At 48.8% G+C, this 12,121-nt stretch overlaps 1 protein-coding gene across 1 annotated transcript in view; it reads right to left on the reverse strand.

Moving 5' to 3' along the window:
- Nucleotides 1–12,121, reverse strand: part of LOC135897487 (FGGY carbohydrate kinase domain-containing protein-like) — a 69,021-nt gene that overhangs the window by 31,371 nt on the left and 25,529 nt on the right. Inside the window, exons 5-6 of the mRNA XM_065426110.1 lie at nt 4,044–4,172; nt 2,036–2,127 (exon numbers count right to left, since the gene is read on the reverse strand). Of these exons, the coding sequence (XP_065282182.1) occupies nt 2,036–2,127; nt 4,044–4,172 (221 nt within the window). The remainder of the gene's footprint in view (nt 1–2,035; nt 2,128–4,043; nt 4,173–12,121) is intronic.

Below are 12,121 nucleotides of genomic sequence, written 5' to 3' on the forward strand. Positions count from 1 at the left end.
AATAAAGAAGTAATTGCTTATGAACAAATCACCGTCTCCTTGGAGTCATCATCGACGCTGATTTGTCTTGGACGCCACATACTTCATATATGAAGAAGAAGTTGACTGCATTAGCCCATGTATTGAAATTTCTCTGCGGAAAGTCTTGGGGCGCATCTGTGCATGCAATGCTGCTGCTATACCATGGGTTATTATGCATGGTATAGCAGTAGCAGTATAATGCATGGTATACCATGCATTGTTTATGGGCTTCCTAAGATACAGCCTGCCCGTGCTGCGTAGCACCAGTCAAATGAACCTTCGCACACTCCACAATATGCAAGCCCAAGTTCTATGGACGTGCCTTGGCCTCCCTGAGTGTGCATCCAGAGCAGCCACAATCGCCATAGTGCGTAACTGCCCTATAGCAACGTACAGTGCAGTCGACGCTCTAAGAGTGCAAATGCGGAATGTCGCAATGGCACCCTTTCACCATCTTGCTTGCCTGAGAACAACTAGACCGCAAACGCGTTTTAGCCGTCTCTTTACTACTCACAGACTATAGCTACCATCTAATTACGGCCCAGCAGCTTGGCCTTCGTTGCCAGTGTGGTCCCTGCATTACCTCCAGTATGGCTTACCATTCCAGGCATCAACAGGGCACAAATGCCGTCAACAGCATTGAAGCAGGCAGCATTGCTACATGAAGCCAACATTGACCGCTTGCATGTTTACACCGATGGGCCGGTCATGCACTCTAGGTCAGCAGCTGCAGCATTTGTCCCAGCAAAATCTACAGCGATAAAAATTAGGAAATCGCATTTCACATCAACGACGGCTGTCGAACTTGCAGCGCTGCGTGCAGCAATTCAGTTGATCAATCAGGAAGCGCCCCAGGAATGGTCCATCTTCTGCGATTCCAAGGTCGCCCTCCACAGATCGCTCTCTGCATTACGCCGCGGACGCACGAGAAATTTAGCATGGAAACGAGCCCGCAGGCACAGCCACTCGATCTTCACATGACAGTGGTGTTTGCATCGCTATCCGGATGTCAACAGCAGACGGAGCGGGAGAGATCCTTGCGCTCGCTCGCGAGCTTCCGTTGGCTCTATGCAATTCGGCAGACTTCGAAAGCCATCGCCTTTGTTTCCTGGATCCTCATCCGAAGCTCCCCCTTCCACACTGCCGGTCACGACGGGAGGTAGCTCTCATTTATCGTCTATGGCTTGGAGCAGCTTTTACTAATGCGTGCTCCTACCTAATCGGAATGGCCGCAAGTCCCTAATGTGAAGTTTGTGGGTGCAAAGAGACGATAGCGTACCTTCTGTGTAATTGTCGTCGTTTCAATGCACAAAGAAAAGTCTTCGGCACCAAGCTCGACAAGACTGACAACCGTCCCCTTACGGAAACCAGAATTCTTGGACCCTGATTCCAGCCGGCGTCAGCCCCAACTCCTTTAAAAGCGCTAATGTGTTTTTTAAAGGAACGGGACTGACGGAAATCCTCAAGAGTGTGTGAACGTATCAGTTCTTTTTTTCTCTTGTTTTCTTCCTGGTGTTAACAGCGTAAAACGTAGACGGGGACATGTTTTGTGATCTTTCCTGCACTTGCCCTATCCTCCTGCGCGGAATAGCCAACCGGACAGTTAAGAACCTCTCTGCATTTCACCTCATATTTTCCCTCCCTCCTTGCACCATTTTACGCGAGTAAACTTCCCAAGCGCTTTCTGCTGAGTAACTGCATTTGTTTTCAATAGAATGACTACAATTTCGATTTCGCAATATGTGTCGTTACGGGAGGCTAGCGCGGCTATCTAAAGGTAGCGCCACCTATTTTCCATGTTCTGACTCATTTTTGCTTTGTAAGCTTCCACAAATGGTACATTGGTCTATTCAGTTTTTCTGACGTTTTGTCTGTCCATCTAGAGTGAGCCTAATATTTCTCTTTGGCGTCGCCTTGATGTCAGCATCTACTGCATAGTGCAAAAGCGCCCAGAAAAGAACACAACAAACGAGAACAAATACGTGTCGTGCGGCGCCATCTGTGGCCAACTCACCAGCATATGAGCGGCCGATGTCCCAGCAATAATGGCCAGGCGTTGGGAGAATTCCTTGGGAAACTCACCTTCCGCCTCGCAGCCAAGCAGGCCTGAAACCGCAAGGTTTCAAATGATGTAGTGCATCATCATAATTATAACCTACAACTCTATTAAAGAAAAAATAGACAACTGCCGGAGATGTGCGATGGCACTTATCGTACTATGGATTACGCTACATATCGTGTCATACGGTCGATGGTCTTGTTTAACCCCTTAATAGCCGGCGACGAGGTAACTAGTTGTCACAACGAACGTCCTTTGGTTCCGTTGACGAGTTAACTCGTCGTGTACTTTCCGAATTCCCGCACACGTGTATAAGACCAGTTATTGTAATTTTAACAGATAAACAATACAAACTGACTTTTGTAATATTTTTCCACAGGACCAGTAAAAATGCAATAGGTATTCCTGGTATAAGATTTTCTAAAAAAGAATGGCGCGAAATATGAGGGTCCAATAATATTCCGCACTCCGAAAAATATGTCGCTCATTAGTAGGTATTGGCCAAGGTAATTTTACCAAGGCAATAATTCTATCAACAAAAAAAACTCAAATGAAATAAAATTACTCTAGAAGTTACTGAGGCTTTTCGCAGAAGGCTAAGAGAGGCGGGCATTACGCAACCGTCCGTTGCTTTAACGCCGCGTTGGTCAGTTAAGCAATGGCGCGTCGTTCTTCATGTTATAATTAACACTTTCGCGCAAAAAGACGAAGCCACAGGACTTGAGCGCAACAGCGTTAATTATGTAGAAACAACTAGCCCACTGAAGAATTTTCTTCAGGCTGTATTTTTACTTGTTATTTTCTGGTGAAAGTGTGACGCAACATTTCTGTTGGTGTCCCTAGTTGGTGTCCTCCGTATCACTGATTACGAGACGGGGGAAAGCAGGGAGTTGAAAGCGGGAATATGAATTGGGCTACCATATACACGTTGGGAGGAGAATGAGGAAGCAAAATGAAGATCAGAGACAATAGTTTGGATTGGTCCTGTGCAATATAGCATGCGCAGCCAGACATCCTAATACGTGCCGGCTGCTAATTGAAAGATAACTACGCTAAAGGTATATAGATTTGTCTTCAAAACTCTCCATACCAACTTCAATTCCTTAAGGGGCTTACCTTCACAACTGATAAGAAGGATGCAAGATCTTCGGAAAACCAGTCCGAAAGACCCAGAACTTACCAGTTCGAATACTAAACGAGAGCGCCTCGTCGCGCGTATTCGTTGCTACTAAATCTCACGTCCCTGTTCTCTTGTACTTTCGCACTGGAACATTTTGGTCAACTACTCGCTTTTGTAATTAAGACGTCTGACCCAGCATGAAGATAAAGCTCGTGTCTTAAACAGTTTTAAATTTTTCTCGCCCTAGGATATTTGCGGATGCGAGGAGAACATTGAACACTTATTGTGCCATTGTCCTAAATTTCAAGCACAAAGACAATTTTTGTCCAACACATTGAGGAAGTTGCATGATCGCCCTCTGAGTGAACAGACGTTACTAGAGCACCGTCCCGACGGATCATCGGCTCAGAAGGCAGTGAAGGCACTTTTATGCTTTCTCAGAACTTCTGGTTTGCGCGAGCGTCTTTAACTCAAGTGCTGTCCGTACACGTATCTACACCTTCTCTCTCCCTTCTCTCGCTTCCCCTTCTCCCTTCCCCCAGCGTGGCATTGCCAACCACACTATTGACTGGTTATGAACAAATCACCGTCTCCTTGGAGTCATCATCGGACTGGTTAACATCCCTGCTATTCTATATTACTCTCTCTCTCTCTTTCTCGCTCTAGAGATTCGCGCACGCGCATGAGGAGTCTAAAGTTAAGAGAACACGACGCCCAAGGGACCATGAGCTCAACAGTTCTACAGTGTTGAGTACAAAATTTTCCATACTGTCGAAACTGGACGAGCGCATTGAGCGAAGCTGCTCTAAGTGTGTGCATGGATAGCCCCTAAGAACTACGCACCAAGGCCTCCGGCGTGCCCGTCGATGATGGAAGTGGCGACGGGCGTGCCTTTCTTCAGGCCCATCTCCGTGGCAGCCTCGGTGCTTAAACCGTTTCCACAGGGCGATCCTGGCGGTCGGAATTCCTGACCTGCGCTCATAAACGTATCAGTCCTGTGTGCAATACAGCTTTTCTCAAAATGCAGAAAGAAAAATTAGCTCTTTAAAAGGACAGGAGAGCTGAGCAAGTTCGTAATGGCTCGTGGTTTTCAAAAAGTTGGCGTAAAAGAGCAACATGGGCAAGAGACAATAAATTCACAGCACAAATGCTTCTACCAACTGTGATCATACCCTACCGCGGGAAACAGAGCACACACAAAACATTCTAGGACTATTTGATTTCTGATTCAAAGTAGTACATTATGCGGATGCTGCGGCCACTGAGTATCATAGTAACACTGGAAGTAGTCACAGACAGGTTTGCAAGTATATGACGATTAAATATTGTCACGTGGTAGAAACGATGAAGAAAGCAGCAAAGCTTCTTATTGGGCGAAATACTTCATTACCTTCACTTGCAGCGACTCCGACTCTATTGACACGTGCCTTTGCCTATCTTTATCGGGCGACTACGTTTCGCCGCCTAACAAATGCTATCGCACAGCGCGGGACGCGCCTGCATGTATCCATGTATCGGAAGTTTATGGAATGTTATCGATGCTTCTATCCGCTGTCTGTTGTCGCCGAACCTTGTGTTATCAGATTTCATCGCGTGACGCGAACGGTGTAGAACCTTGTGGAAGACACGCGGGTCCCAGCGATTAGTCTGGAACATTCGACGACCGCTGCACAAAAGCCGACGCGCTTGACCCGCTGATCCGATTTTCGACGATCGCCGAGTGTGTTCGCCGCTATCGTTCTTTTGAGTGTAGCCTGCTTCTGAGGGCACAAGTTCGCCCAATAAAACGCTAGTTTCTATAATCACAGTTCTGCTGCCTTCTTCACCGTTACTACTACGTGACACTATAAACCTCTTCCCTGCCCTACTTCCACAAACACTCTAATCGTGTCTCACTTATGTCGACTGCTAACCAGTTAATCATTCAATATTCTTTGAATCCCAATGTTTATGGAATGTTGACGCTCCCTATGGTCTCTCTGGGTGAATGTTTTGGCATTCCATTACGATGTGCCAAGTCGTTTCCGCGCTTTTTTCGCAGCGCGCACATACCTGAACCTGTGGCGAATATTTCCTCCGGTATGTTTTTGTACTCAGGCAGACAGTACGAGCCTCAAATAGCAAGGCACTTCCCTTGCGTTACCATACAATCGCTGCCTCCGAGCCCTTCCCTACCGACAGCGACCGCCATTTTGTCATGGACTGTGTGCCGTGAGAAAATGCGAGGCCACCCACCACTCTATCGTCTGCTTCGAAACAGGTCGAGACGCATACCGTTTCGTCCCGCACAGTCTGGAAACAGCGGTGAAGTAACGGTGGCGCTGTTAAATAGAGCTCTCCAGCGCACGTGTGGGTCACGTGATCTTCTGGCATACGTGGGAGAGTTTGGTAAGACAAATGCAGTAACGTTTGCGTTTACATGATGAACACAGCAGATGACACGTAGATAGCCCTCCACTTGACAAGCTGTATTACATTGGTGGGACTCATGTGAACAGCGGTTTGCTAAACTGCAGCAACTATATATATATATATATATATATATATATATATATATATATATATATATATATATATATATATATATATATATATATATATATATATATATATATATATATATATATATATATATATATATATATATATATATATATATTGTAACCAACAGTTACAACAGCCGTTTCTGCGAAAACTGATTTATGCTGGGCGAACCTGTGCCCGTCAACAAAAAACCGACTGAGCACTCAACAACAACAAAAATGTCCCTCGAGCTTCGCTCCTTCGAACGCCGTCCTCCTCTTTCTCGCCTGCTGTCGCGTGCCAATCGTCCGATTCTCGCGCACGAGCCACCGGCCTGTCAGCACCGGCCGAGCGTTGCCTTGCGGTGCTTTGCTTGACGCTCGCGGTGTGGCGGCTACGCAGTTGGGATATGTCGGTCGTCTTTGTCTTCTCGTAATGCTGGCGGCATTAGCCCCCTCCGAAGAAGCATCGTCCCGATGCGTAGGTAAGGCCTAGGGAGGCCAACTGCTTTGGAAGGACAGTGGTCAGAGGATGGCCGGTGCTAGGCTTGGTCGTATGTGCAACTTCTGGTAATCAATGTCGTTCGTAGTATGGCTTCATTCGTACTACGTGTACGACCTCTGGGCGAGTTCTGCGTCGTGTGGAGCAGACTTGGCCTTCAGGAGTTACTTCGTAGTTTAAGGGACTTAACCGGCGAAGTACTTTGTAGGGGCCAAAGTAACGGCGCAGTAACTTCTCCGAAAGGCCGGGTGTACGTATAGGCGTCCATACCCACACTTTGTCTCCGGGGTTGTACTGTACCTCTCTTCGCCCTAGGTTGTACCGGTTTGCGTCCACGTGTTGCTGTTGTATGATACGGTGCCTTGCCAACTGCCGTGCTTCTTCTGCCCTTTCTATGTACTCACTAACGTCAGGGTCGTCTTCGGTGCTGTTGTCTACAGGTAACATCGCGTCCAGTGTCGTTGTTACTGTCCGACCGTAAACAAGTTCAAATGGCGTGAAATGTGTCGTTTCTTGTACTGCAGTATTATAGGCAAAGGTGGCATATGGTAGAATACTGTCCCATGTCCGATGCTCGACGTCCACGTACATTGAGATCATGTCAGCGAGCGTTCTATTGAGCCGTTCAGTCAGGCCGTTTGTTTGTGGATGGTACGCTGTGGTTTTCCTATGAGCAGTATGTGTTAGTTTCATAACAGACTGCATCAAACGGGCCACAAAAGCTGTTCCTTTGTCTGTTATGAGTACCCTAGGTGCGCCATGTCGTAATACTATGTGTGTGACAAAAAACTGAGCCACTTCAATGGCGGTTCCTTTTGCAAGAGAACAGGTCTCAGCATACCGGGTCAAATAATCGGTTGCTACCACAATCCACCGCTTTCCTGAGGTTGAAACTGGAAATGGTCCAAGTAAATCCACTCCTATTTGCTCAAATGGCGCTGTTGGTGGCTGTATCGGTTGCAGAAAACCTGCTGGTTTGAGTGGCGGTGTTTTGCGTCTTTGACAATCTCGGCATGATTTGACATAGTGCTGCACTGAATTCATCAATTTCGGCCAATAATATTTCTGGCGGATTCTCGCCAGAGTCCTACTAACGCCTAAGTGGCCAGCTGCAGGGTCGTCATGGAAAGCTTCTAAGATTTCAGCTCGCAGCGATGATGGTACGAGAAGTAGAAACGTCTCACCACTGTGCTCGAAGTTTCGTTTGTAGAGGACGTTGTTCCGGAGGACATACGAACACAATCCGCGAACGAAAACTCGAGGCACTTTCACTTGTCGACCCTCCAGGTACTCGATGAGCAGGAGTAATTCCGGATCAGTACGCTGATGATGAGCCATTTCCGTCGTGTTCACAGCCCCAAGAAATGGGAAATCTTGCTCGTATTCAGGTGACGTAGTTTCGATTGGTGCGCGTGATAAGCAGTCAGCATCATTGTGCTTGAGACCGGACTTGTAAACGACCGTGATGTCATACTCCTGGAGACGCAAACTCCATCTAGCGAGTCTTCCAGAAGGGTCCTTGAGGTTCGCCAGCCAGCACAATGAGTGATGGTCGCTTATGGCTCGAAACGGTCTGCCATATAAGTAAGGCCGGAACTTACTGATGACCCATATAACCGCCAGGCATTCCTTTTCTGTAGCTGAGTAATTTGTCTCGGCTTTCGATAAGGTACGGCTCGCGTACGCAATGACTTTTTCTTCTCCATTCTGCCACTGAATAAGTATGGCACCGATACCAACGTTACTCGCGTCGGTGTGGATGTCCGTTTCGGCATTTTCATCAAAATGGGCAAGTATAGGAGGACTCTGCAAACGCCGTCGTAGTTCAGAGAAGGCGTCTTCTTGTTCCTTCTCCCACGAAAAAGGGACATCTTCTTTTGTCAGTCGCGTGAGTGGTTCGGCAATTTTAGAAAAATTTTCTACGAAACGCCTGTAGTAGGCACACAGTCCCAGGAAACGTCTAATAGCTTTTTTGTCTCTTGGCTTCGGAAACATTTCTACTGCAGTGATCTTCTCAGGATCGGGACGGACGCCTTCAGCACTGACAATGTGTCCGAGGAAGCGGAGCTAGTGAAAGCCGAAGTGGCATTTTTCAGGTTTTATGGTCAATCCCGCCGTGCGAATAGCATCCAGAACTGCTCTCAGTCGCTGCACGTGCTGCTCGAATGTAGTGGAGAAGACCACCACATCATCAAGGTAGACGAGGCACGACTGCCATTTCAGTCCGGAGAGAACAGTGTCCATCATCCGTTGGAAAGTGGCTGGCGCAGAACACAGACCAAATGGAAGCACCTTAAACTCGAATAAACCATCCGGTGTCACAAATGCCGTTTTTTCGCGATCTCGCTCGTCCACTTCTATCTGCCAGTATCCGCTTTTGAGATCCAGAGAAGAGAAGAAGCAAGCATTGCGTAGTTTGTCCAAGGTGTCGTCGATGCGGGGGAGTGGATAAACATCCCGCTTCGTGACGAGGTTGAGTTTCCTGTAGTCAACACAAAATCGTAGGGTGTTATCCTTCTTTTTGACTAGGACTACCGGAGATGCCCATGGACTATTGGATGGTTGTATTACGTCGTCCTTGAGCATTTCCTGTACTTGGCTTCTTATCGCTTCTCTTTCCTTTGGAGCTACGCGGTACGGGTGTTGGCGAACTGGTCTTGCAGGTTCTTCGACCACAATGCGGTGTTTTGCAACGGGAGTACGACGGACTTTCGATGAAGTCGAAAAGCATTCCGCAAACTCTGTGACCAAGTTCACAATCTCATCTCTTTGTAGTGATGACAGCTCTCGGTCAATGTCGATAGAGGTAAGGACACTGTCTAAGGTGGCAGAAGCTGGTGATGCTGCATCGAGGGTTGACACATCTGCAAATTGTGCATAGTCATGAAGAGACGCTATGGCTGTTCCCTTCGCCACTTGTTGTGCCTCATTGCCAAAGTTAGTCTAAAGGACGTCCGCATATCCGTTACGCAGGTGAACTAGGCCTCTTGCCACGCATATTTGCTTTTCCAGTAGCAGCCCGATATTTCCGTCTGCAAGTCCCTCATAGTCACGAAATATGTCGCTCCTTACAACGACAGTCATACTGCACCGTGCCGGCACCGTCACGTCTTCATCCACAATACGGAGAGAGGAAATATGTGGCTCTTCTGTATCAGAAATGGAAACAGCATTTTCTGTGGAAAACAACACGCGTGATTCCTGCAAGTCGATAATTGCGCCATTCGTTCGCAAAAAGTCCATGCCCAGTATCAGATCACGGGAACACTCAGGGAGAACAATAAAGCTGCTGACGTATGTAAAGCCTCTAATTCTGATTCTTGCTGTGCACATTCCTACGGGGTCGACTAAGTGTCCCCCCGCTGTACGTATTGGAGATCCCGTCCAATGGGTCAATACCTTTTTCAATTTTCTGGCGAGTACACTGCTAATAACTGAATAGTCCGCACCAGTGTCTATCAATGCAGTCACTTCGAAGTCGTCGATGATGACGCGCAACTCGGAAGTAACGGTGTCATCACTGCACTTGTCCGTCGTTTCGTCACTGCCGTCGTCTTGTCGGATTGGCGATGGAGGGCCTTCGGTGTTCCGGGCGTCAGCGGCCTTGCCTCCACAGGTCGCTGGCTCTAGTTTTCCCGTCGCGGACTTTGGGAGCGTCGCCTCGGTGAAATGGAAGCGGGACGCGGACTGGGCGACCTATAACGCATAGGCGCTGCTGATCGATGTTCATGTTGCTGGGTGTTCCGAACAGTTTGGCGCGTAGATAAAAATGCCTCAATCTCATAAGGGCGCTCACCGTTTCGAGGGCAAGGTGCATTCACAGAAAAGCCACGCAGTCCTACTCGGCGATACTGGCATTCCCGGTATAGGTGACCAGCCTCTCCACAGCGATAGCAGAGGGGACGCCGGTCTGCAGTGCGCCACACATCGCTTTTACGTGGGCTTCCTTCTGCCATGGGCTGCACATTGCGAGGAAGTACCTGGGGTATTGTGGCCGTTCGTCCAAAGTCGGCGCGTCCCAGGTCCTGACGTAAAGCTTGGGCGTATGACATCCGCGGCTGACGCTCTGGCTGTGCGTGGGGCCGTACCTGAGGCTCTGGCTCACAAATTACTTGCCGGACTTCTTCACGTATAACATCAGCAAGGGAGGACACCGTAGGAGGGCTTTGGGCCAGCTGCAGTTTCTGCAGCTCTTCTCGTACGACGGACCTCACCATTTCGCGTAGGATGTCCATGTTGTTGGAGAGGGCTCCTGACCCAACGTCAAATGATGCGACGCATACATCTCTGTTGTACTGCCGCGCACGCTGCTGCAGCGTCTTCTCCATCGTCGTCGCCTCTGATCGAAATTCGGCTACAGAGCGGGGCGGGTTACGAACCAGGCCGGCAAAGAGTTCCTGTTTCACACCGCGCATTAGGTGCCGCAATTTCTTGTCCTCAGCCATGTTTGGGTCGGCTCGGCGGAAGAGGTGGGTCATGTCTTCAATGTACATGGTCACACTTTCGTTGTTCCGCTGGTTCCTCGCCTGAAGAGCGGCTTCTGCCCTCTCTCGGCGGTCCGTGCTCGGGTATGTAGCTAGCAGCTCTCGTCGGAAGTCGTTCCACGATGATAGCGACGCTTCATGGTTCTGAAACCACGTGCGTGCAGATTCCTCCAGCGCGAAGTACACATACCGGAGTTTCTTTGACTCGTCCCAACCGTTACACCTGGCGACACGCTCGAAGTTTTCGAGCCAGTCCTCGGCATCCTCAAATGTGTCTCCGTGGAAGGATTCTGGCGTCCGGGGTGAGTCAACGACGACGTGAGAAGGGGTTATTTGAGTAGCCATCGCGCTAGTACCTCGGCTGGCTGCCGCCGCTGCCCTTGGTGAGTCGGCGAGAGGACCAAACTCGGGGGCCTCACCTCGTATGCGGCGACTCGTGCGTTGGTGGACAGGCGTTAATTCTGTTGGTTCCAAACTTCGGGGATCCGGGCTATCTTCCCTTGCGTGTGTGGGGCTTGGAATCATACCCCGCACCTCCACCAGATATGTAACCAACAGTTACAACAGCCGTTTCTGCGAAAACTGATTTATGCTGGGCGAACCTGTGCCCGTCAACAAAAACCGACTGAGCACTCAACAACAACAAAAATGTCCCTCGAGCTTCGCTCCTTCGAGCGCCGTCCTCCTCTTTCTCGCCTGCTGTCGCGTGCCAATCGTCCGATTCTCGCGCACGAGCCACCGGCCTGTCAGCACCGGCCGAGCGTTGCCTTGCGGTGCTTTGCTTGACGCTCGCGGTGTGGCGGCTACGCAGTTGGGATATGTCGGTCGTCTTTGTCTTCTCGTAATGCTGGCGGCAATATATATATATATATATATATATATATATATATATATATATATATATATATATATATATATATATATATATATATATATATGCGGAGAATCCCCTGTAGGGGTCATCTAAATGATGCGTAAGCATTTGTTACTAATCACCTGCTGTTTTGTCGTCGTATGCTGCTGTGTTTAGTATATATTAGTGCAAGAAACATCGCCAGAGAATCGTGAAACGAAGAAGCGCAGTTGCAACACCGAAATATTAACTGAGACCAGCATGAGACGTCGAAGAAAAGGCGAGTAGTAGCAACGTTCACTCATGTTATATGACGGTACGTTTGGATGACGTCGCTGCTTCGTGAAAGATGAGCACAGGCCGATGCGCGCGCTAGTACGTGGCGTAATGTAAGTGTCATGTTTGGTAAACCTCGCACGTAGACGTGGTCGATGACGCTGCCTCCTCTCGACGCGAACCATTATCAACCGTGTTCGGACTGCAGAAACGTATAGCGTGGCCGCGCAGGCCGTTTCTTGAAAGCGATTTGGGCAGAGTGCGCCAAGTGCTGATAGCTTCGC

The sequence above is a fragment of the Dermacentor albipictus genome, chromosome 9, assembly GCF_038994185.2.
Source record: "Dermacentor albipictus isolate Rhodes 1998 colony chromosome 9, USDA_Dalb.pri_finalv2, whole genome shotgun sequence".
NCBI lineage: Eukaryota > Metazoa > Arthropoda > Arachnida > Ixodida > Ixodidae > Dermacentor > Dermacentor albipictus.